This window comes from Falco punctatus, assembly GCF_963210335.1.
Source record: "Falco punctatus genome assembly, chromosome: 2".
NCBI lineage: Eukaryota > Metazoa > Chordata > Aves > Falconiformes > Falconidae > Falco > Falco punctatus.
The window spans coordinates 92448590-92475526 of record NC_137581.1 but is presented as its reverse complement, the minus strand read 5'-3'; the positions used below and the strand labels follow the sequence as shown (position 1 = coordinate 92475526).

The 26937-nt window shown below is 46.1% G+C and overlaps 1 protein-coding gene across 3 annotated transcripts in view; it reads left to right on the top strand.

Annotated features, from left to right (window-relative positions):
• The first annotated feature begins 15024 nt into the window (after positions 1-15024).
• The window catches only part of NHS (NHS actin remodeling regulator), a 271085-nt gene continuing 259172 nt past the window's right edge, over positions 15025-26937 (top strand). For all 3 annotated transcript variants that reach the window (XM_080377113.1, XM_080377114.1, XM_080377112.1), the window contains exon 1: positions 15025-25547. In XM_080377113.1, coding sequence (XP_080233239.1) covers positions 25148-25547 — 400 coding nt within the window. In that variant the 5' untranslated portion in view covers positions 15025-25147. The remainder of the gene's footprint in view (positions 25548-26937) is intronic.

The following is a 26937-nucleotide window of genomic DNA, read 5'->3' as shown; positions in this document are numbered from 1 at the left end:
CTTGACACCTAAGTCAAATATGTTGCTCTACTTTTCTTCTTCAATTGTTTTTCAATTTTGGACTGTACTTTTCTTGATACATTTAAAAAACTGGGAAAAGGGCATTCTGTTTTCAGGTTTATATTATTTTATTTCTACCCAAAGGGCTCCATATTTCTCCTTCAGTCACAGATCTCAGAAAAGCCTCAACCCCAGACAAAGCTCTCATGATGTTCAGGGATACAAAGTACTTGCTAATCCCTTGCTGTCTATGAGATATACAGCTGCTCAGAACTTCTGAAAAGTGAGACAGTGAACATGGTGCATAGGACCAGACTTATTAATAATCTAGCAAGCCAGGCAGCTTTGACTATCAGTATGATGGAGACCCCCATGCAAAAACGTAAATTTTTGACAAAGATAAGGCGATAGAGTTTAAATTGAATCTTACCAGCAACAGCTATTTTTGGTTTTAACCAGGACCGCACTGAGTTAGATATAGATTTTGGCTCAATGTCTATGCAAAATATACCAGCAGGCCTGAAACTGCCCGTTTGCCCTGTGAACATTGCACAATAACCTTCCACCCCCCTTCCTACACATAAGCAGACCTTAACATCCCTGCAGTGTTAACTGCCTAGTACAGCATGTAATTATATACAGAGAATTATCCCTACACTATGATTAGCCGAGTGCATTCATATGCATGTGAATTACTCTTTGTGCTGACACAGTGAAAAGCTGGAGGCCGCGTTTTACTCAAGGGGATGGAGAGGAATGTGCTTGTGTGGTCCTCCAGGGGTACCCCACTAATGGGAACCGTACTTCTTGCATCTTTTCTGCCTGAAGCTGGGAGAGTGGCTGGAGCTAGAGATGGGTGCTGGGCATGTGCCCTCCGAGCACAATCAGCTCTCAGATGCATGGAGCTGTAGAGGCTGCATGTTAAGTTGCTGTTATGAAGACAGTGATTTTCTTAAATATATATTTTTTTCTTCTTATGCCTAACAATCTCCCTGTGAGGGTCCTCAGGCCTTGTAATGGCACGAAACGTTAATGCAGATGGGTGGGACGGAGTTGACAACCAAGTGTGCTCAGTGGGTGGCTCGTTAGCTGCAGCCCTGTGGATGTGGTGTGCTGGTCTCAGCAATCTCAGTACAGCCATCCGCAGAGCCTGAAGGGAGAAATATGAATGTGCAGAGTCCTGAAAGTCACCTGGCAGACCCACAAGGCTTTGCTCATGACACCAGGGAAGGGCTCACTTGTTTGCTTCACACAGCTTCTTCTTTCTGCTGCTCTCACAGCGTCTTTTACCATTTATCCAGGGTGAAGAGGGAGAGGCTTTTGGGGAAGAAAACTTATCCTCTTCCTGGTACACAGCTCTTCAGGAGAAGTTGGCATGCAGAGCTGTTGTGCTTCCTTGCCCAGGAGGTGACACAGGGAGTCACCTTCTGAGAGTCCAAAGGATCCTGGAGAAAGAAACTGCTTTCTACGGAGGGTCCAAAGCTGTCCTCTCGGGGCTGGTGGCTGCTGCTTGGTGACTTCTGCCTCCTTGTTTGCACAGTCCCCACAGGGACACGAAGCTCTGGCTGGATCTCCTGCTAGCTAGAACATGCAAGGAAGGGGAGGGGAGCCTTATGGTCTGGTCTGAGGTTCTTACAAGGGATTAAGGGTCATGCAGCTTTTTCAGAGTACAATGGTCCTCTGGCTTGAATTTTAAATCTTTAGGCTGGTCATTAGTGAGGGAAAAGTAGCTGCAAACTGAAGTTCATACAGCTCAGCACCACTGTAACTGTGGAAAGCTGTGGTGGCACTGCAGGGTTGTGTATGGTCGAAAAGATGCTACTGGGTTTGCATGTGCTGGAGCTTTGTAACTCCAGGTGGTTCTGTACAAACAAGCCCAAGGAGCCAAGCCTGTCTTCATGAAAGTGCTGAAAGTCTGCAATAATTTCGAGCAAGTTGCATAGCTAATTTAAATTTCCCTCATAAGTGTTTTTTTTCCTGGGTCTCTTCCTGACATGGTAGTCAGGCTAGAAGTTCCCAGTTAAAGGTTATTAAAATATTAAGTGTAATTTTCTGCTGTATTTAAGTCTTTGGAAAGAATATGCAGGAGATGGCACGCTATATGAAATATAGATACATGCATTGCAGGGCAAGCAGCTTCTTTTAGAAGATGGTGATCCCTGAATTATGTGCCTAAGGGTTATGTCTTTGAGTTAAAAGACTTTTTTTTTTTCCTTTTCTTTTTGGTCCACCCTTGCTAATTAGCAGACTAATCACTGGCAGCCAGCTATTATAGGCGGGAGCGGAAAAGAGGAAGTTTGTAAGCTTCAGACATATCAGCCAGATCTGTGTAACCTTGTTGGTTTGGAAAAAATTCAGATGCAAGCAAAGGTGCTGAGCATACAAACACTGATCTGTATCTATCGATGAAGGCTATAGTGTTGCAGGCATATGAGAGAGCTTTGCAGCCAAAGCAAATAAATGCTTCCAGAATAAAAGCTTTCCTTGTGTGCCAGCTCGCTCATGGCACTCTCGTGTGGTTCTGTCCAAGGAGGCTTATCAAAACACAAACCACAGAGGACCGCACTTAATGGGGAGGCAAGAAGTCCTGGGCACCTCCATCAGTGATGCTGGCATGTGACCAGCTACACCAGTGCCTATAGTTGTGTAGGACAAAGGGTGTCTTGAGTTGCTTGCAGGAGCCACGGGCAGGGGTCCCCTGCATGGCCAGCAGCCCTGCCCACTGCGGTGTTTCCTCCTTGCTCTGCCACAGTTCCATAAGCCTGCATTCCTCCACCCTGCTTTTCTGAAAATAGCATGGGGGACCATGGCAGAGCAAGGTCCCTCACACCCAGGGTGGGGGCGTTAGCACTGCCTCACTTTGCAGCTCTTGACCGCCCTCCCTGACCATTTCTCCCTCACCTTCTGGACTCTGGTTCTGCCTGGGGCTCCTTCACCCTTGCTCCAAGGATAAACTATAGTACGTGCAGAGTTTCTCTTTAAAAGGACATGGTTGTTTCCCTAGGACTTTCCTATACATGTGGCAAGAAAAGAAACAGGTGATTTTGCAGAGTTAATGCTGTGTTGTCCTTGTCTAGATTAGTTCTGTGCAGATTTCACAATTACATTAAAAAAACACCCAGAAGAGTTAGTGTTTTTCTCCTGTGGAAATTTTTGGTGAGTCAATATTTCAACAAGAGCAAGCCAATCCCCTTCATTTTGTACATTAAACACTGAAGGGAAATAGGTGTCTCCACTGTTCCCTAGATCCACCATACAAAGAGCTTCTCCTACAATGACAGTGAACGAAGCAGCACTTTGCTGTTCATGCTTTCACCATGAGCTCCCATGGGCAACACTCTTGCAGGTGAAAATAATTTGGAGAGCGTCCACTTTCCCATGGGCTCCCTCTCGCATGGGGAGCTCAGCCTTTTCCTCCCTCCAGCCTTTGCGGAGACCAGGATAGAAGATCATCACCGCGATAGTCTTCCCCTTCCATAACGACCGGTCCCATTTGCCAGAGGGGCTTTGGGAACAGCTCTGGTTTTGTACAAGTTTAATCCAGTTTAAATAGGACTGTGGTTTTCAAAACTTTTTCGATTTGTAATCTCTGGGTAATGTGACCAGTAGACAGGCAAACCCCAATGTGGCCAACAGACATGTATTTAGAAATGGGCTTGTATTTCTCAATGGCTTTTCCTGGATGATAGAAGTCATGTAGGGATGAGAGCAGTGAAAAGCTACTGGAGGTGTTTGTTACTGCAGTGGTGGCAGACAGCATGAGGTGGTGCTGCTCTGCATTATCTTTCTTCATTTATTTGTTTGGGGTCTAACTCAGCTAGCATGTGTTCAGACATGTTATGTTGTTACATTCCAGGGTTTTTTATGAAAGTTTTTGTTCCAGAAAAGACAGTGGGGCTTGTTGCAGGAGTTTTGCTAGCGGCAAATGTTTGCTTGCTTTCATGGCTCATCAGAGACAGCTTTTGAAGGGAAGTGGCTCCCAGGCCACCACCACAGATGTGAGCCAAGATACTGGAAGGGAGGCATTGCCTGCACACCCTCTGAGCACCAGTCTTCCAAGCGGGTTGTTTCCATGCATGCAAAGAAACTCCACATTACTTCTGAGGAGATCACCATCAAATCCACAGAGGGCTGTACAGCACAGGAGTGATGCTGGCACACGAACTGAAGCCAAGTGCCAGGGAAAAGGATGGTGATACTTGGAGGGAGATCATTTTGGAACCAATGAGCATCTCAACAAACAGTCAGAAACCACCTGAGTACTGTTACAAGGCCTTTGCCTTGGGTCTGCTGCTGGTCTTGGCTGCAGTGCTGAACTCCCACACTTCCACCTGACTCCTATCCAGGAACTTCAGTCTGCTGGAAAAGAACAGCTCTCTAATGCCCCGGATAGCAGCTCAAAGCTGATTGCCCGCTATCCAAATGTAAAATGGCCACTAAGTTTTGCATCTTGAGTTTCCTGTCAGCCTCTGCCCACTTTATTCCACTCATGAAACCGAACAGGTTGTGTCACTGACCTCAGTTAAACCCACAGTGAAGTCTGACCTGAGTATACATATTAAGTTGAAGTGGTAGCATTCATTCATACGGTTTCAACTGCATCTTTCATTCCAGGAATACGAATAGTCGCAACATCCACAACATCTTATAAAACAGTATCGTTGCCAACAACAATTCTACCCTATTGCCTTAGAAAAATTGGACAAGTACATGGACAGCAGTTATACATATATAGATGCTAAATGCAGGAGGCTTGGATTTACCCACTGACATCCTAAATATATGAGCTGTGGATGCTGGAAGTATGAAGGGAAAGCAGGCAGGCTTGTGTGCTCTCCCTGACTGGCACTTCCAAATACAGCACTGGAATAGGTGAATGGCTGGTCTGACCCCACTGGCTTTTGCATGTATTTTTATTTCTTTCCTGCTGGGATGTTCAAAGTACAGCTAACAGACATGATGCAGCTCTGTGCTGAGACACCCGAGACAGCTACAGCCTTGTCACTCCTGCACCTGAGGCAATATGTGCTCTGCTACTTGCATCATACAATTTCTGGTACCCAGTCTGGCTTCCACAGAAAGCAAAGTTGAAAGCAACCTTTCTACTGACTTCAGCAGCCCATGACTTACCTCTCCAACTAATCTGCTGTCCTAGTTCTGGTAGTGCCTGCAAAAACTGCAAAAGATCTAGTTATCCAAGGAAGACTTGTCTGCAGATAATCAAGCCCGTCCTGTTTAGCAGCAAAGGTGACACTGAGAATGCAAGTGCTTTCATGGTCCTGCTCCCCAGTGGGGTCTGCTCCTCCCTGGAGATTTAGACTGTTGGCTGAAAAGCTGCTTCCTCTTGCTATTCAATTGTGCGAGCAGGCAAAGGAAGCCCCTGCCCACCTACCTAGAAGTTTCTCTTTGTGAACCCAGATTAAAGAAAACCCTCACTTTCCAATCCTTTCTGACATAACCCAATACAGAGTGTGACCAAAGTTGGCAGGTTTCCCATGTCTGCAATTCAGTGATCGTTCAAGAATTAATTAGGCAATAAAGTAGAGGAGATTCAGCTCATTTGATCTAACAGTTTGCCAGGGAATGGTGGCTATGGCTCCATCTGATATACATACCTTGTAACTGAAGTACTGATTCCATATAGTCTCCAAAAATACATTAAAACCAGCTGTGAAATACAGTGCTGCCATAAACTAAATTAAAGAGAAAACTCTTTTGAAACCTTAGCCTAGAAAAGCATTAAGAGATCATCAGGTCTGCTTTAAATAAGACTATTTATGTGATCTGTCAGAAGCCTAAGCTGTATATAATCAGAAGCCAAGAAGCTAGGACAGTCAGAGGGATCTTTGAGCTGCCCGTGTCTTGATGAGAACAGATGCAGAAATGCCCAGTGTCCAACTGGAGAATGAGCTCACCACTAGAATTGTTAGGAGAACAGTTTTAAAAGACTTCCAGTCAATTTGCTGGAGCAATTCCATGATCCCGCTGTAATAATTTCTTGCAAGCACAATACTCTTGCAACAAAGGGTGTTCAGAGATGTCTTTTCCAGTATAATAAGGCAGTCTCCTAATAATGAAATTTTTTGTTGTTCTGTTAACCACAGCAGCTAAAAAGCTTTTTGTCTTTTCAACACCATCCAGTCCCTACCACTGGAATCAACTTTGCACTTACCAATGCAGAGATTTCCACTGACTTCAGCAGCACAGAGTCAGGTTTACAAGTAGGTGTAGGCTGCCAGTCTCTGAGGAAACTACTGCCTTCAGTGGAGATATGTGCCATTTTGGGGGAGCTAAGAGATACAGCAAGGATGCCACTTTCTTTTGCTCCTGCCAAGCTGCTTCTCACAGATGCAGTTATTTCTACCTTCTGCTGCATCCCAAACACATTCCCAAGCCACGAACTGCTGCTTCTCACATACTTGCTTCCATTTGACATTTCTGCCAGGTAGCACTTTCCGAAGGTGGGGTTTATCACATCCTACCTCTGGGAGGCAGGACTAGGGAGAGGGCAGCCAGCCATCTTTTCAATCCTTTAGCTAATAGTTTTGCAAATAATACTTCTGTAAATCAATGTCCTGAAAAATTCCTCCAGGAAGTGACAAAAGCTGGGCAGACCAGTAAATAGAGGTGCTGATCAATGTCACACATCCCACCACTACAGCAATTAACCTCAGTTATGCAGTTCTTAACTTCTGCCTTGGCAACAGTGGCGTGGCCTGTTTTATTATGTTTGGAAGGACTTCATGGTCTCAAGAACACATTGTGCACCCACAGAAGAAGAAGTTTGCCTTTAAGATCTTTGAAGATGTTCAGTATAAATGATGAATAACATCCTAGGGCTGAGATGAATCAACACCGTACATTTATTATCTAGTTTATATTTCCATGTTGTTCAGCTTCTTTGTGAGACTACAGGGAAATGTTAACAAATTAATTGCATCCACTGCTAAAAGGGATCATAAGAAATGTTCTCAATCATCTGCTTTATACAGATATTAGGTGTAGGAGGTTGTGGTGTTTACTACCAGCTATTGTCTATTACCATAGCACCTAAAAGCATCACAAACAGGGCAAGCTCCATTGCAGTGATGCCATGAACACAAAAAAGAAGGCTAGTCACAGTCTCAAAAACCTCTCTGAGGGTATAAATCCTTGAAAACATCTTAAAGTAAAAATCAGCATAACTCAGCTGTTCTCATCTCTTTAAAACTTCCACCATTTCTTTCTAGGTGAAATCATGACTTAGGAGCTCTTTGTTACTCATCTACTGTCCTTTCAAGTTTTATCTACAAAACCCTAGATAAAGTTAAGCCTAAAACTGAACAGGTATCTTTTTATTTCAACTCAAATTGAGTTGTTGGCGTGATGGTATTGCCTTGATAGCATTGCAACATGGGGTACATCGGATATATTGGAATCTGTGTCCTTCTAACTATCCTACAACTAGATAAGCTTCAAGGGCAGGAATTTTTCCAAGAGAATCTTGAATGCAGACAGCAGATATGCAGATAATATCCCGGTGACATATAAAGCAAACCAAATGTGGTGTTCTGGACTGTGAGGCAGCTCTGTCAAGTTGGAACACACAACATAATGAGTATATTTTTAAAAAGTAACCAAAACTGATTGTTTAGTCAAGAGGAAGCCTAACTGTAAAGGCCGTACTAATTGTTCAGCTAGGTAGTGTAAGTATAGCAGTGCACAGGTCACTGCTGCTAATGGGGCTGGGTCAGTGCTCCACGTCTAGAGTGTAATCCACAGATCTGTGGAAGTCTCTTGGCTGCTTACAGATGAACGAGAAATTTTAATAGGCTCCCACCAACTCACCGGTGGTCCTCAAATCCACTGGAAAATGTTTCACAGGTACACTCACCTACAAGAAGGGCTGGAAGGAGAATCCAGGGAACTACAGGTCTGTCAGTCAGACCTTGGTGTCGGCGAAGGTAATAGAGCAGATCATCTTGAGTGCCATCATGCAACACATACAGGACAACCAGGTGTTCAGGCCCAGCCAGCGTGGCTTTATGAAAGCAGGTCCTGCTTGACTCACCTGATCTCCTCCTATGACAAGGTGACCTGCTTAGTGAATGAGAGAAAGGCTGTGGATATTGTCTACCTAGACCTCAGTAAGGCTTTGACACCATTTCCCACAGCATTCTACTGGAGACAATGCCTGATCATGGCTTGGACAGGTGCACTTCTTGCTGGGTAAAAGACTGACTGGGTGGCTGAGCCTGAAGAGTGGTGGTGAATGGAGTTACATCCAGTGGGTGACTGGTCACAAGTGGTGTTCCCCAGGGCTCCCTGCTGCGGCCAGTTCTGTTTAGTATCTTTGTCAATAATCTGGATGAGGGAATCAAATGCACCCTTAGTAAGTTTGCAGACAACACCAAGTTGGGTGGGAGTCTTGATCTGTTTGAGGGTAAGAAGGCTCTATTGAGGGATCTGGACAGGCTGGACCGATGGACCGAGACCAGTTGTATGAGGTTCAACATGGCTCAGTGCTGGGTCCTACACTTGGGTCACAACAACCCCAAGCAACTCTACAGCCTTGGGGCAGAGTGGCTGGAAAGCTGCCTGGCGAAAAAGGACCTGGGGGTGTTGGTCAACAGCCAACTGAATATGGGCTGGCAGCGTGCCCGGGTGGCCAAGACAGCCAACAACATCCTGGCTTGTATCAGAGATGGTGGGGCCAGCAGGACTAGGGAAGTGATCGTCTCCCTGTACTGGTGAGGTCTCACCTCGAGTATCATGTTCAGGTTTGGGCCCCTCACTACAAGGAAGACATTGAGGTGTTGGAGCATGTCCAGAGCAGGGCAACAAAGCTGGTGAAGGGTCTGGAGCACAAGTCCTGTCAGGAGAAGCTGAGGGAACTGGGATTCTTTAGCCTGGAGAAAAAGAGGCTGAGGGGAGACCTTCTTGCTCTCTAAAACTACCTGAAAGGAGGTTGTAGAGAGGTGGGTGTTGGTTTCTTCTCCAAGTAACAAGCAACAGGACAAGAGGAAATGGCCTCAGGTTGCACCAGGGGAGGTTTAGACAGGATATTAAGAACAATTTTCTTCACCAAAAGGGTTGTCAAGCATTGGAACTGGCTGCCCAGAGAAGTGGTTGAGTCCCTATCCCTGAAGTTGTTTAAAAGATGTGTAGATGTGGTGGTTAGGGACATGGTTTAGTGGTAGACTTGGAGATGTTAGGATTACACTTGGACTCGATGATCTTAAAGGTCTTTTCCAACCTCAATGATTCTACGATTCTATAAGTATGATTTCAACTTCTGAAGATAGCTTGGAGATTCAGTGAAGTCAGTACAAGAAGGCCCTGTAACTAACCAGGCAGACTGCTAACCTCCACACGTCTTTGCATTTCACCCTCCCTGGTAGAGCATATCACCAGGCTCAGCAAACCACCTGCTTTGAGTTTTCTGCATTTGCTGGCAAAGGTCCATAATTTCTTTTGCTTATTATTGTTTATAGCAGAAAATGGAACATGAGGCAGCAACATTGCCTTTTACAAGGGAAAAACTGAGAATCTGAAGTGATCTCATGACTCCAAACAGAATCAGACGATAAGCCTGGGAAGCTTACCCAGCTATAATGGTGCCTTGTACCAATCAACAACACAGGATTAGTAGGATTAAAGTAAACCTTATTTCTGGCCATCCATGTCTGAAATGCAGTTTGGCATCTGGTCAACAAAGCAACCGCCTTTTGCAAGGTAGTGTGACAAATTTCCTTTTCCATAAACATTACGAAGGAGAAAAAAAAATGTTCTCGAAAAGTCTGTGAAGTGGTCTGTATTATCTGTGGAGACAATGCTAAAATTGGAGCACAACGAAATGTTCAACTTTCATTTTATAACAGAGTACAACAGAAGCACATCATGAAGTCACGTTTACATCTGCTCAAGTGAGGTAAAAGGAGCATTTTCTTTCATCTTTGTCACATACTTCTTCTCATTACACCACACCCAAGTCCTCCAGATGAAATACTTTGTACTACGAATTGTGTTCCCTTTTGTACCAAGAGTATTTAACCACAGGTGAACATTGGCTGACACACTTCAATTCTTAGTCAGATGCAATGGAGAAAGGAGGTTCAAGGACATGAAAGGACATGGGTATGCACAGAAGTGAAAGAACTGGTATTTTGCAGTTGCAAAGATGCTGAGATTGCAAGCGTTAAACAAAGCATGGGGCTTACAGCTACGTGAACATACTTGGGTTTTGAATGATCTTTGCCAGCAGTTTTCCTCTTAAACAGAGACTGTTTCTAAAAATGACAGTTTTAAGTCTGACTCTTCATAGCATTGATTTCTTAGAGTGATGACATTTCTTCAAGTTCTCTTAATGCTTTCCTGAAATCCTGATCTCTCTTGTGTTTGCAGCTAATAAAAGAGTCTCCTCTTCAGGTACCAGATGGGGGCATGTCCTGTGTGCAGACATGTCCGAACCAGCATGGTGTGGAAGGCAGACTTCAGTCTCAGCTTAAGAGCAAACGAACTTTATTTCTCCTGCTCTCCAGGTTTTTCTCTTCTGTACCATGGAGTTGCTGATTTTGACAAATACTAATGGCCAAAAGATACACAAAACATTTGTAGTAGGTAGGAAATGCCATGTCCGCAATTCAGATGTGTCTGACTGTTCAACTTTAGTAGGACTATTTGAAGCACTCAGTATGCGCTCCCTGAAAACAGCAGACCTTTAACCTGTTCCCAGTGAAGTGTTACTCTGGATGATTAACAGCGGTAGGGCCTGCTCCTTGAACTGTGAAAAGCTGAAGTTCCTAATCCCTTCAGGCAGGGATTAACATCTTTACATTTGGAACTACTACTGAATACCTCCTCCCTTCTTGCCTCCCATGCCAAGCGGAGGGGAGACCTGCCTGCTCCCCATTTACAGACTGAAAGTTTCTGAGCTGGATGTCAGCCATTAAAAATGGCAGAGCTCTGGTGGCATCACTCTGAATTATGCGAGCAAAAGATCTGATCCAGTGCATATGGTTATTTTATTCTATTAAAACCATGCTTTTAAGAGTAGATGTCTGTACCTAAGGGCTTCCGGCAACTATATCTGTGCCCTGTGGTCCAGGGCCTGCTGCTGCTGCTGCTGTCCTCTGGAAGCAAAGAGTAATAACAGCTTTTTAATCTGAATACAACCAGTTATGAAGATCATGCTGTAGAGCAACAAAATATCATGTTAACAGCGGTGTTGCTCTAAAGGGTCATTTTCAGTTTTATGGGAGGTTTTGGTCCAGAATGGAAGCGTAAGAGCAAGTTCAGTAAGAAATTTATACCAACAGTAAATAGTACTAAATAACTTTTAAGGTGTGAAATTCATGGTTTACGTGATACTTGTGAAGATAGAGGCCTGCATTAATATCACCAAAGCAAGTCAATGGTCCAGTCAGTCAGCTGGTACTAAAGCAGCCCAGCTATATAGAAAGGCAAGAGTATCCGTTTCATTCCATTGCTCATTGTTATTAAACAAATCATCCATTAAGCTGCCAGGGACATAGCACTTCCCCTCCAGGGCTTGTGGCTAGCTACCAGCCCCTAATATCAAGGTTTTAATAAGGGGACCTCAGACAATCATCTGGGATGAAGGGCCTGATGCCACTAAAGTCATCAGAGCCGTGCCACGTGGCATCGACAGACTGCACCCTGGAGGTCCTCTGTTTTTCCATTTCTACTAAGAGTAAAGGCAAATTTGCATGAAAAGGCTTTGCAACCATCAAATGTGATAATCAGGATGTGAAGGTTTCTAAATACCACCCTGGCAGGAAGGAGGGTTGCTAGTTGACCTTAGTAACCCCTTATTCCATGACCACAGCATTCTGGCCAGGCCTCATCTGAGGTCAAACACATTTCCCTACCCTTCCATCTTTTGTTTCACTTCTTTGTTATGCATATAGAGTGTTAATTACTTGATAATTTACTTCCTATAGTCCACACATTTTCCCTTTGCATAGGATTCACTTTGACAGTTGATGTGAACTACTCCAATCCAATTCCAATACATTTGCATGAGCTGTATGGATTATGCCTGGCATTTTTAGGATGTGTTTGAACTTCCATAGAAGAAAAATTAGAGGCTATTCTTCAACAGTGACCCCCACAGAGAGTAAGCCTTAACCTTTGTTCTCTTCATCTAAGGTATTAAATTAATTATGGAGAGCAAGATAAGTAGCTCTCAAGAATAATTTGCGCTTTAGTAACTAATTTCGTGTAACCTAAGACCTTATACTTGATCAGTGATGTTGCAGTGAATTTTTAATGTGTTCTGCACATGGATTTTTCTGAAATGCCACTTCAATTTGATTTGACTTTACAATGCTCAGTGTTGTATGCTTGTCAAGGAAGACTCACAGGGCTGGAACTCTTCATCTAGTTTCGAAGAGGAAACAATATTGTTGAGACATTTTGCCTGTTGTAAGCTTTTAAGTATTGTGACAAATGTTAAAATAGTAACAAATGTAGGTAAAGTTGTAGGAACAAGGTTGAAATATATTCTTCTTTCCTCATACTTCTTCCTCTTGATAGATTTTCAAAGCTTTTTTGAGTAAGGCATTAGGTACAATTCGAAAAATAGTATAGTCCTAAATATTCTAGGTCCCTCATCACTCATTCAAAAAGTGTCCTGACACATCCTACTGTCAACAGCCTCACTGCAACATCATTGCCTCTGCACAGAAGGAAGCCTAGTGTGGGTAGCATGTGGCTATACTGTAAAGAACCAGAGGGAGTGCTCCTGGTTCCCTTTCAGATATTCAGAAAGTTTTTATTTGCCTGTACAGCCTTGGCTGCTGCCAAGATAGGTGCAGAAGAGAAAATATTCCTAACTAAGCCAAAAGTTTTTATTAAAGTAGCAGTAAGCACACACCGTTTGGAAACTAAAATTGACAGCAGACACTAGAGCAGCCAGGGAGAAATCCACATGAAACTCTTAGCCAATACTTCAAGTACAATGATCCAGGATAAGGGTGTTGACATCCTTCTTAGAGGTAGAGTATCCAATTGAACTGCCATTCCAGCTGACGAACAGGGAGGTGGTTTTTTGTTCAACACAATGGGTGATGAATAGATGCTATAGGGCCTGTAAAAGAGTTTCCATGCAGCAAAAATCATATACGATGACTCAGCACCACCTTCTGTAAACTGGTTATCCTACTCACTGTTCCTACCTACTTAGATTGGGTGAAGTCAGCAAAACACTTTATAACCACTGTGGCTTTTATAATTCACTGTGGCCGCTCTCCTTTTCTTATGTCTTCCCCCATATAACTCATGCTCCCTCAAAATCTTCCAGGGGTCAATATTTCTCTGCCTTCCAGATGAGAAGAGAAAGAGACTCCAGGAAGTTCACTGGAAACCCTGGTATCACTAATCTTAGTACAGAAGGTGTTGAGATACATTGTGAGCATATCCAGCTCCAAAAGGGAGATATTTGGGCCCAGATTCATTCCACGTAATTCTTGATGCTGGTTTGTAACTTAGATGTCCAAGCTAGGAATACAGTACCTCTATAAACCAGGGGCAGATACAGGCATTTTTAGAGTGTGATCCTGGTCTTAGTAAGATGAACAACTTGCTGACCCACAACATTAAGTAAAAAGTGAGTGCAGCAGTCCTAAATACCTTTCTTATGTTTATAATCACAGTTAAGAGATGCATGTTAGGGTCAGAGTGCTCCCTGAACTGTGCTTTTTCTGCAGCCTCTCTCCCCACTCCTTACTTCACCTGCCCTCAAGGGTCTCTGCACACAGGGAAGTGTCTGTGTCAGGGTGGGGGTGGGGGAGTGGGGGTGGAGTGGATACCCAACACCACTTTGTTGTCACCTGCAGGGAGATAAATCTGTACAAAAAAGATGAGAACTATAGTAATTTATACAGCTCTGCTTAGGCACCTTGCACTCAAGACATAGCCTTTTAATTTCCAGAAACATTTATTTCACTTCCTAACTTCTGGCTTATTTTTCTTTAAGCAGTAAATATTCCGTAACACCCAAGTCATTTTAAACCTCTCTTCCAACAAAAAAATTAAATCTCCTGAGCTCCCTTGTTCTCTGAATGGTATTATACTGCATTAAACTTTTCAGTAGGCATTTTGACACATTTGTGCAAATATCAATAAAATTAAAGCAATAAGGGCCAGTATGAGAAGCTTTTGAAAATCAAGACACTTGTGCAATGGCTTAAATGTGAATCTACATGGGTTTTGTGTGTGCATTTGGTTTGGGGTTTTGTTTGTTGTTTGGGGTTTTTTGACACATAGTTGTATAATGTTGATGATGCTTGTTTAATAATGCTGCATTAATCCTATTTGGGGTCATCAGCCATACTCCGCCTCCTATCCCAGATCTCCCAGCTAGCTCAGAGAGCTCTAACTAAAAATATGTATTGGAAAATACCTAGTTATTTCAGGTGCTGAATCAAAACATACAAGTGATCTTTGCCAAAATATTTATCTTGTCTCTTCACCCCTCTGTTCATTGCAAACTGACTTGACATCTGAGGCAAACAAATATTCATTTTTCAACCAGTTTAACTCTTCAGTGTGACATCTTGTGGCTCTTTTGCAGCATATGTGTGCAATTCTAATAACAATTGTAGCTGTGAACAATTGTAGCTGTGTCAAGTTTTCTGATATTAGTGTCAGCACTGTGTATCTGATGCTGTGTATGGGGACAAAATACACTTCAGAGAATGAACTTGTGAGCAATAAGAGAAGTTGTCTCTTCCAAGCAAATGCAAGTGCCTGTATACTATATTCAAGATCTAAAGAACACTTCAAAATACTTTCTCCAAGACAGGTGCAATGTACTTAGTGAAGTGGTAAGCTTTATTGTGTCCCTATAATATTTATGTCTCCTAATGTACACAGGCATGGGTCTCTATCATTCATGATAGACTTAGTGAGCTCCCATGGTTTCTTTTCTACAAGTCATCAACTTCAGCTGTGTCATGGTTTGAATTTCTTACACCTGAATATCTCCGCATTGAATTTATAAGCAAAGTTGTTCAGAAACAGCAACAGAACAACTGTTGGGATTGCTAGAAAATAAGTTTTCTTGCAGTTTTTGTTGCTATTCCATCATTCCCTATTGATTCAGGTGCTCCTTTTCAGGTTGCTAACTACTACAGGCAACTTATGCCCAGTTATTTGACTTCAAGCAATTGGTTGCCATGGAAACAGTTAAGACATAACTTCGGGCATCTTTTGGGCCAAATTTTAGGTGAAAGTCTCTGTGGGAAAACTGCCATTGTGAGACAGCCAGGTTTTAAATCAAAGCCAAAGGATCTCAGCTTAACAAAGGACTTGAGAGAGATGTGGCTGGGCTTGTCTCTTTATAACGGGGGACTTGTAACTAACAGAGGAGTTGGGATTAACCATGGATAAAGCAGACAAAAAGACACACAAGGGACCTTGTAAAGAAGATCTTAAGAGAGACAACATGTCAAAGCATCTCCATACTGATGTAAACAGGAAAGTGGTGGGGAGTGATGTTTGTCTGCATGTTTATGGTGTTTTAATGATGCAGTTAACCTGCGTGTAGACTCTGTTTCTGCTATGCATTGCATTGGTTTTTCTGTTGGTTCCCCTGGTATTACTGATAATACCAGTAATAAAGGCATTATTTTTCCTCCATTAAAAAAAAAAAAAAAAAGCAAACCCCTACATTACCTTAACAGACTTGCTTTCTAATTAAAGGAGATTTAGAGTGAGTGTCCTGAAATGCTGCCACATTTCAGTACATGTATGAGGGATCACAGAGTTCACTCAGGCTGGCTTGAACAGATGGAACCCAAGTCTAGTTGGGAAGTTTTTTGTGCATTACCAAAACGTTTTTAATACCATCTTGTTTCTACACCTGCAGGAAATACTGTGTCATCTGCCAAAAACCAAATTTCAAGGATTAGCTAATAACATTTTCTTTGAAAAAGAGAGCTGATTCTTAACCAGTATCATGAGTCTTTGAAGTCTCCATAATCTATTTTCCCTGTCTGCTTTTAATGAGCCTTTGAATATTACTCTGCAGTTTCTTTTTTTTTTTCTTTCTTTTTTTTTCTTTTAATTTGGTGGGGAAAGGGGATATGTACTTGCTTTTCTCCAAAGAATTTAAAAAATTCATTATTGCAAATAACTTTCACTGTGCCAGAACACTAAGTTATGCAGTATCCTTTGAGTGCATCTATGGTAAATAAATCACAGCTTTGCTGGATTCTCCATCCCAGAGGTTAAATGAAATGTAGAAGAAAATCCCAGTTAACTCATATCTGAGTTTGGGTCTCTTTTTATTTCATGTAGGCTAGTTATCAGTGGATTTTCTTCTGATTCTCCTTGGTATCATATTCTCTGCACTACTCTGTATGACTACATATACGCCCATGCCACTGTTTCTACAGTGTTTACAAAATCGGCACAGCGAACCCTAAACTAGTTAGCTTTGGAATCTGTAACAGGTCAGGAATGGCAGTGTGGACCTCAGCTGTGACTCTTATGTTAGGCTTTTACAGTGGGTTTTACAGCTAAATTGCTGCTCATACTAATGCAGCACGCTCACTGACCTCCATGCCATGCTTCAGTCCTTGCTAGGGTACATAGCCTGGCTCATCTAGCATGAGTCTCCACTGACCTTGCCTTATTTTACATCAGTATGGGTCGCTCATGTGATTCCAGGGGATATATACCTGAATCTCACCACTGACCAAAGATGACCTTCCCCAAGCCGAGCAGCAACTCCTTGCCCGGGCTCACAGCCCACTGCCAGGAATATACTTGCAGGCACGTGCTGCGGTTGTGCTGGCACAGCTGCCCACCCCACTTCTCTGAAGCACAGAGGGCTCCAGCCCCTGTTCAGCCTCCTGCAAGATGCATCTCAGCTGAGGCTACCAGGGTGGAGCGGGAAGGAGGCACTGATGGGGGTCCCAGCCTCACAAATCAAGGCTGCAATCCTACTTCAGGGATGTGGACCTGACTCGGTGTTTGTGCTCTTTGAGTGCTAAACTTCACTCTGCATGCTGTTGTGCCCAGCAGCCCCAGCCTCCCTCCCCATTTCTGTGCGACCACAACCACAAACTCACTGTTGACGCCTCCAGAGAAGAGGAAACAGGCCCCAGCCTGCTGAACTTCTTCATTAGTGCTGCTTGAAGCCATAATTAGATAATATGAGAGGGTTTTCCTCTTGCCAGCAGACAGACTTAATGTACAAAATCTGAAGTAATAATTTTAAGTATATTGCAGCTCAACTGTAAAAACAGGATAGGGCTGGGGTTTTTTTCTGTAGACAAGGAACAGAGCCCATTAGGCAGAACACAGAAAGAGTAGATATAAAGGTGGATAACTGTATAATAGTTGTTTACCCTCAAAATAAATGCAGATTCTAATGACATTCAATTATTTCACATGTTTCTGTATCTCTCTAAAACCCCAAAGATACCTTTTCAGCTTCTCTAGCATATTTTTCTTGTTTAAGAGCAGATGACTAATTATGCTTCTATAAACTTTGTTTTCCTTTGAAACGGTAATCACTTACTTCGTCAGACTTTTCCTATTATGGTGCATTTTCAAAGCACTTGAAGTATTACTTGTTAGTCAAACAAAACAGGAAGCCGATTTGACTGGCCATGATGAGACCACAAGTGGTCTCCAACTAAAAATTATTTATATCACATGAAGATTATTCTCAAAAGCTGGGCCACTGGCTCTGTTTCCAGCACCAGTACTGCCACATGGAGTAACTACTCAGCCTGCTCAAGGGTACAAGCCAGCCTTCACTACTTTATGGTAAGAGTTAAAATATTAATGTGTAGGGTGCCTTTCCCTTCTGTTGGTGGAGGGTTGGAAGCACTGCCAAGCCACTGAGTGTAAACCTACTCTTTTTGTCTCCGTTGTGGACAAAGACATGGAAGAAGGAATTAGCCCACCTACTAAGTAATTATGTATCTTTTGTTATTTTGATTTCTTTCAGAATCAAAGAGCTACTCCTGGCAGACAAACTTTTATTCATAATGGAAATCATACAGCTGGAAAGAGTACGTGCAGGGTAGCATGAGCTTTTGCATTTACTTGCCCCAGTGGTCTTCAGACCTGATTTACTCCCTTTTTTGCTATTTTGGACCCCTGGAGCACAGGGTTCCTGATAAATTAAAATTCTGCTGCAATGAGCTGGAATATGGCCCACACACTGTAAGCCAGAGCTTGTAATACCCTAATGCGCTCTCCCTCATCAGTCTGGAAAGGTGAAACCAGCCTGATTCACTCTCGCCCTTCCTCTGCTGAATTCCACATCAGTGGGCCCAACTGCAGGAGCTTCCCTGTCGGGGGATGGCTGGCAAGAAGCACTGCAAGGAAATCTGTGATGTGGACCTACCCTCCTCTCTCAGAAATGTAAAGTTAGCTTGCTCAGCATGCCCGGATCTCCAAGCAGCATCCAGGGCTGAGTGAGATAAGGTCATGGCACAACACAGAAAGGTACAGGTGAGGCAAACGCCCACCCAACCAGACTGAAGTTCCTCCCCTCTGGGAGAAACACTGGGAAGCGTGGAGTCCCCACCTGGCCTGGCCTTTCACAAAGTAGCTCCTTTTTCAGCTCCTCACCATAAGCATAACACGTGGAAGTGACATTTTACTGTCCTCAGCTTGGTGACAAACTGCAAACTGGATTGACACCAGAATACAGAAACTTGAAATTACTTCCACATTTAGACTTTATGATAGAGGCTTAGGACATGTTCAGTGTACAATCAGCACGTGCCAAATTATTTTGGGATGTGCCAAAATGTGTGTTGTTAATATTGAACAAATGATCATCTGTGGATGATGGGGTTTTCACCTTCTGTTCCCAATAAATCTTCCTTTCTCTACAATAGTGTGGCTCCCAATGTCCTGATGCAGGCAAAATGTCAGCTGAGGTCAGCCGAGACCTGAATTAAGACTGCAGGCTTGGCTTGGTGTGCACAAACCGTCTGATGCCAGCAGGCAAAATTAAAGAGAACAGTGAAACACCCACAATGTGCAGGTTAAACCCCCACTGCTATCAAATCAAGTACAATTAAGAAGTCAGAGCAACAAAGAGGGTAGATGGGTCTCACACTGGAAGTAAAACATCTTCTTTCTCCCTTCTGTTTCCCTTGAGTGGATTATATTTCTTTGTAAAGAACACAGTTTATTTTTGTCTGTCTCTTGTTTTATCATGGTTTCTTAAGATACAACCACCTTGGTTAACTTTTTGTCATCCTGCATCTTCCCACTTGGGACTGTAGAGAACAAATTAACCACTTCTCTGCATAGGCTGGGGAGAGAGGATTCATTGCGCTCCAGCTGAGGTCACTGGCAGTTTTGCCCCAAAAGAGCTCTCCTATATAAAATAGACCCTGACTCTAGTTTGAGAGCTTTGTCTTCTGAAGGAGTACCTACCCGCCCTTTCCTAACACACAGCTGCACAGCCTAGCTAGATAGAGCCTAGCTTCCCTGAAAGTCCAGCTCAGAGCTGGAGGCCGTTCCAGCGGTGCAGTTACTCTGCATCCCAAATGTCCTCTACATAACTTCCTTCTTCTGAGACGACAAACCGAGACTCAGTATTCTCTAGGATAACAGTGTGGATACTTACACACATCATACTGGAACACTCAATGCTTTTTAGGGAACCCCAAAGTTTGCCAGAAATTCCCAAGTTCATTTTGATTTGGTCTTGGATTTGTTGCACATTCTTAACCATTATTATTTTTAAAGGTTTAAATGATAAAGGTATTTAAAGAGCTTTCTTTTTTTCTTCTGTGATGTCTCCCAGTGCTAGCAGTTCATGGCACATATGAATGAAACTATATTGATATCAAAGGAAATTACAGCATTCGCTGTTCAGGGAGATGCTCGGATGAGGGGTTTTTCTGACTAGTAATGCCAGGTAGTAGTGATGGAAAACATTCAGTAGGTGTACACTTAATGTGAACTTGCTAGAGATATAAGGAAGTTTCCTTATTAAAACAGACATTTCTTACTAATAAAATTCAATTAGCATGTCAGCCTTGACTTCAGGCACATTTTAAAGGAAGTGTCAATTTAATAATCACTCTTCAGTTTGAAATTTCATCCCTACTCTGTTTACAAGTAAACTCTATAACATCTATAATTAAGAGAGTTTGGAAGAAGGGAGTTAGTTTGCACATTTTTAATCCTGTTTTGCCTGCACTGTATGATTTGCAGCACTGTGTGGAGTCCAATTATTCTTTTCTGCTACAGGTACATGCACTCCTGCAGGCCCTGAATTTTCCCCACTTAAAGCAGTGACTAAAACAGTGGGGTCATAGTTCAAGAGTGAAAAGGTTTATGGTAATACAAATATTAACAACTACCAGAAAGAGCAGTAGCAGGCTGGGTCAGTATAAGCTGGTGACAGCACACAAGTGCCTGGGGAAATGCAGTTGGACAGGAAAGAGAGATTAACACAGAGAAACACTCACTGCTTTAACGCCCACATGCGTCCTCACCAGGAGGTGTGAGGAAGGTTAGGAAACAGCTCTACTGAGAATCTTAAAATTCTTCTTCTCAAAGAAGAAAGGAAAAAGGGTGCCCAGGCCCAGAGGGTAAGAGAAAATTCAGGCTGCACAGTGTTAGTGGTGATGGGAAATGGGCAGCAAAAGTGTATTTGTGAGGATTGTGAAAGATTGCAGGGACAAGGATGAACAGGGAATACTCATACCTGTACCTATATCATACCTATATCTATACCATACCTATATCTTAGCATATTCATGTAGCAGTTCCCAGAAGAGACTTGCAGTCTCTTGCATGCTTTGTTAACACTTGTATAGCTGTTTGTGCCAATAAAGTTGTATGAAAGCAGGAACTGGAAGTAAGAAGGTGTGTGCCTCAGTATAACAGTCATGTGGCCTTCAAAGGCCAGATCACACTGAAGGAAGAAACCATCTCTGTGTCCTGAGCAGAGGAGTGTTTTGGGGAGCATCGGACACATTGTCAAAAGCTGAATTACTAGTCTTTTGCCTGACTAAGCCACTCAAACATAGAGACCCTCTTCAGCAAAAGTATTTCCCAGCTAAAATCCTAATGTCCCATGTTTTGGACGTGATCTTAACATGGTCCTGCTGAAACAAACCGGCAGGGCTGAGAGTCTGTCCCAAGTGTGCTACCTGCCTTAGGCTTTTAGCTTTATAGGCTATAGCCTTACAGGCTTTTACCTTTAATGTGGCCTTGGTGTGATCAATGAATGCCATGGCTGGGTCTAACTGAAGAATGGCAGCTGAACCTTGAAGGGAGTTTCTGAACAAGGACATTTTTTGCTAGCCTGAGTAGGTACAGGTTTGTCTGTGACATCTTTGCTGAGAATAAATACGTGATATACTTAGAGGGGGGCTAACATTAGTGATGACAGATGCCACATTATGGTCATAAGGCCGCAACTTCATTAATATGATGCCTAAAGACATCCTCCTGACAGCCGTGGAAAGAGGAGGAAATGACAATAGCCTACAGCACTCACCAGCCTCTCCTCCCTTTCTGGCACTGCAGGACAAGACACACTGCAAGCAGGCCAGAGCAGTCCTGCCAAACCGTGTGAGATTGCCTACTCCCATCTCCCTGCTTCCTGCAGCTCACTGCAGCAGGGAACCAGATTCCTTCTCATCTGCCAATGGTCCTGCCCTCCATCTCCATCAGCACGAATATCCCCTAGCTGGTGTTGCTGTAAAATCACACCTCAGCAAGGATGTCAGCAGGAAATGCAAGCCAGGGGATGAGAACAGCTGTGGTATGGGGATGGGAAGCTGCACAGCAGCTGCTGTGGGTTATGAGCAGGTGCCTGCCTACCACCAGCAGCACCAGTGAGAGATCACGCAGGACCTTTCTTTCACCCTTCTTGCCCACTCTTCCACTCCCATATTGTATGTGTGTCTAAAGCAAACTGTGGTGCAGCCTTTCACTGCCATGGGTGAAAGCCCATGCCACCACAGCTGCATCCCAACCTAAATTTATGGCAAGCAACACAGGAATACAGCTCACGCACATGCAAGAAGGCAGTACAGTCCAACAGGAGGCTTTTCTTGCCATAAATAAATATGTAAGGAACAGTTTCACATACTTATCCATGTTCATGACTGATATTCTTTCTGACATGTCTCAATCTCGGAGGTCTGTAAGTGCTTCTTGAAATCTAGTGATGCAGAAGGTTGGTCCACACTGATGTATTCACAAATTAATACCCTGGGGAATACTCTTGCAGTCTAACTTCAGCCCAGGGAAGTTACCCTCCCTGGGCTGCCCCTGCAGTCAGTGCAGAGGGACAAGCCCCACTGAGGGGCTTCAAAGCAGAGGCCCAATAAGCATTCGAGATCCTGCATGGAAGATTTTTTTTCCCTTTCCTTTGGCTACAAAAAGAACCTCCAGAGACCCATCCCATGAGGCTGAAGTTAGCCTTTGGGCCCCACTCACTATATCTGACACTGAACAAAGAGAAGTCCCGGGGGCAGTTGAAAACCTGCTGAATTAGGATTTGCACCACCCAATATAATTGATGGAAAATATATAGTAGGTGTGTGACTGGGACAAGATGTTACTTGACCAGAGGAAACTTGAGATGTCATCTCCACTTGCCTGGTGGAAAGTGTCAGCATCTCATACTCAAGCTGTGTACAGTCCGTTGTGTTTGCAGTGAAGTACTAAGAAAAATGGCAACATCGACACTCATGGAGGGAAAGACAGAAATGCGACAAGACCTCCAAATTGAAGATATGCTCCCTATGGTGGAGATGCACAGACTTGGCAAGACCTGCCTCCTTTAAACAAGTTCACTCATGTGTGGCTTTGGCATTATGTGTGTCTCGTGCTGCTACGTACAAGGGTCACACAATTCTCATGCCACTAGTAGTGTCCCTAAGGCGAGCTGTACCTTTCCAAGCCTGGGACAAAGAGAGAGACCATGGAGACTAGAGTAATGCACAGTAGTAATAACCAGATGGGGAAAGTAAAGGAAGAGCAAGTGCTGGCTGCTGGTAGCTTTGCTGAGAATGAGTAGGGATATGCTGCAGGAACCAAGGTGGTGTTTTCAAGGGAAGGAAGAGAGCTGCACAGTTCCTGCCCTACCTGAGCTGGTCAGACATGACAAGCAATTGGGAGGCTGTGGTTACGTGCAATCTAAAATCCTGCTTCTTGCAGCTTTTACCTGTTAGGAATGGCCCAGGCCAGTGGCTCATCGGGTGCCTGAGAGAGAGGCAGGATGAGTGCCTGAGCTGCCATATTGCTGTTTCCAACAGGTTTGACTCCTGTGGTCCTTTTCTTGCAATCCCACACCAGTTTGGGTGGTTGCTGCTCTTTCTGGATCATTAAAACTTAATCAGTCCCTCCCCCTTTATGAATCTTGAGTGAAATAATAAAATGCCTTTCAGTGGCTTACAAATATTGTGCCCTGACTCCTACAGGTGAGAGGAGCAGTGCAGGCCATGCTCCATTACCAGGACTAAAAGCCACCCTGCTGCAGAAGAAACTCAGGAGCACGGGCTACATAAGCCCCGGTGATTTTAGCAGCAGCTCCACTCGGGTCCAAGAAATATTTTCAGTATTGCTTGGGCACTGCCCCCCGGACTGCAACGGCTCTCACATCCCTGCCCATTCCCAGTGGGTCACACCTGAACTCCGGGCCTCCCAGTAGGTGTGGGGAGGTGGTGCTGAGGCTGGGGCAGGCAGGGGCAGACTCCGTGCCCTCCTCCCCTCCAGGCACAGGGCTGGCGTTACCCATTCCAAGCCGAATTAGAAACTTGAGCTAAAGACCCATGCTAACCCTGCACGGTGCTGTGTTCCCAGAGGCACAGTGTGAAGGCTCATGAACTGTCCCTGCCAAAAGCCAGCAGCTGGGCCAGCAACGTTTGTCAGCTCAGGCTTCGAGCTCTGCGAAAGCAACTGAAGGCTCTCCAGACCTAAGCCTGCCCCAGGAGCAGGTCACCGTGCCTAGCACGCAGGTGCACGCAGGTGAAAGCAGGCAGCAGTGCTTTCTCTGGTGGATATCTGCAACTCAGACCACTTGGCCAGAGGTACCTGAAAGCTGCTTGCATGTGGTCATGTAATGACAGACTGTATTGCAACACACACGTGCAAGGACGACAAGTTAAATTCAAGTGGGCTAACTTAAACTAATGTTTCCAAACGGTGGAATGCCGGAATTTGCAGCCACTTGGCTCTCCTTTTACGGTAGCTCTTTCTGTGGTAGCTGCTCTGCGTATTCACCACCAATAATTTACAGTTTATGTTCGCAGTTCATGCCTGCTCGTTAGGCGTGGTCAACTTTCAGGAGTGAATGTAAGCAAGCTCAGCTGCCCTGCACCAGAAACAGTGCTCCCTGTCTGACTGGGACCCGGCTTTCCCTGACACCTCCTAAAGAGCATCCCCCTGACTCGGGAGGCTGCTACCGTCCGCCGTGCCCCGAGGTGACACCCGCGGGCAGGCACCTGCCTCCTGCAGCGCTCGGGCCTGGCGGACTTGGGCTCTTTTTGCCCCCGCCGGCGTCTTTGCCGCCTTCTCCTTCCCCGCACCCGAGCCGTGCTCCCTCCGGAACGGGGCCGGGGTCGCCCCGCCCGGGCCGCGGTCTTCCCGGGGCACCGGCCGACGCCTGACCGGGCCCGCCCGCAGCCGGTGCCCCGGGGCCGCGGCTCCCCTGACGGCTCTGCGGGCCCTGCAGCGCCTCCCCGCGGCGGCGGCCGCTCGGCACCGCCCCGGTCCGCGGCCCCCGCCCCCGCCCCGCCGCTCTCCCAGGCGGGAGGCTCGGCGGCTCGCTCCTCCTCGCGGCCGCGGGATTCCTCTCTCCGGGTTTTCGGGCCGCCCCTTCACACCCGCCGCCGGAGCGGGACGGCGTGAGAGCGAGCGAGCGAGGCGGCGCGGATGCGCCCCGGCTCCCCGCGGCGGCAGCGGCAGCGGCGGCGGCGGATGCTCGGCGGAGCGGCGGCCGCTCGGCAGCCCGGGAGCCCCGCGCAGGGAGGCAGCGAGGCGATGAGCCGCCCGCCGGCGGCCGGCCGCGAGTGACGGCGGCGGGGCAAGGAGCGGCGGCGGCGGCGGCGGCGGCGAGGAGGAGGAGGAGGAGGAGGAGGAGGGCAGCGATCCCCGCCAGTGCCCGCGGGAGCCCGGGAGAGCCCCGGCCGAGGGCTCAGCCATGCCCTTCGCCAAGCGGACCGTGGAGCCTCAGCGGCTGTGCCGGCGGCAGCCCGCCGCCTCCGTGCTGGATGAGAGCTGGGGCGCGGAGCCGCCGCCGCCGCCGCGGGACCCGCCGCCGGAGGAGCCGGTGACGGCGGGCGAGGGCGCGGAGGCGGCCGGCGGCGGGGAGAGGGAGGCGGCGGCGGTACTGATGGTGCTGGACCTCTGCTCGGTCAGCAACGTGGCCCTGTCGCGGATCCTCCGGCAGCTCTCCGACGTGGCCCGGCACGCCTGCACCCTCTTCCAGGAGGTCGAGGCTGACATACAGGGCACCCACCGCCGCGTCCGGGCGCTGCACGGCCGCATCGCCGGCCTCCAGGGAGCCGTGCGCGGCCTCGACCCCAAGCAGGAGGCAGTGCGTAAGTACCGCGGGATGGGGCGCACTGCGCGGTGGGGCGCACGGCGGCGCGGCCCGGCCCGGCGGGGGAAGGCACCCCCCGTAACCCGCCGTGCAAAGTTCGGGGCCGGAGCCGGTGCGAGGGACGCCCCGGCGGCGGGGCGGGAGGGGCCCGGGCGGGCGCGGGGCGGTCGGTCGGTCGGTCGGTGCGCGCCGCCGGGCGCCGCGGCGATGCCGGCGGGAGGGATGATGTCAGTGGTTTGTGCCTTACATAAGGAGCTGGCTGGCGGGGCTCTGGGGCGCATCTTCTGCAGCCGAAGGTTTGACCGGGGAGGGGGCCGACCTCTGTCTGCGGGGCCCCGGGGGGTGGGCGGCAGGGGGATGGTCCCCCGGCCCCGGGCATCTTGGGGTGTCTCCCAGTGCTGGCCTGTCCCCCGCGCCGGACAGATGTCTTCCCCTTAGAAGTGTCTCTGACTTCCCATCGAGATTTTAAGCTCTTAAGTAGAAATGATAAAGCAGCTTCGTCGTTAGCCAACTTTCGGGGCCATAAAATAAGGAAGTTTGGTTAATGACTTCTTTCTGTTATAAGCGTGGTCCTGAAGAGCCAGGGCTGGGGTGGGGGGGTGGGGGGGTGGGGAGAAGATCGAGGCAATATGCGACTTGTGTTACGAGCAGTAAGAGCTGGAATCCTGCTTCTTCTCCACCCAAACTATAAAAGCGGTGACAGGCTCTGTAGTCCTAACAGCTGCCGATTTCTGCTGAATATGGCTCATATTCACAGCAGTCTAACAATTTTGTACTCTCACTGGTGCATACGCTTCTCAAGCGCCTGTGAATATGTATTTTTTTGGTACATAGGGCTGTGGATTGGAAGTCTGGAATAGCAGAGATTGGTGTCGATCCCGTCCTCTTAATATCTGGCTTAGTAAAAGCAATGGCCTCAAAGGGGGTTTTGGCTTAGTTTTTGCCTTCTGCTGTTCCTCTCTAAATCCTGAGTACCTCCAGTGAGTACAGTGAAGTGAGTTTACACAGGGGTAAATGAGAGTATGCTCTCTTCTAGGTGTTTTTAATGAACATGCCATTTAAAAAATCATGCTCTGGGTTTCCTCCCCTTTGGAGCAGTGTGGAATATAAGTTAGTCTCCAAGGATCAGCGAAGCTGTGCTGATTAACAGAATCAAGCTTTGAGTATTCAGTGGTATTTAAACTACATCCTCAGCAGCTGTAGAGTGACTTTGCTGGTGATATATTAATATACATCAACTGTAGATCAGACCGAGGGAGGCTTTCTGTGGTTTCAGGACGAGTGTGTAATCAGAGCAGAGTGCTGCGCTGCGATTGGAAACTACGGCGCGAAGGAGGCTTGGCCGATGTAGTGAGGGAACTGGCTGAGGAAATGAAACTCCTTGTATC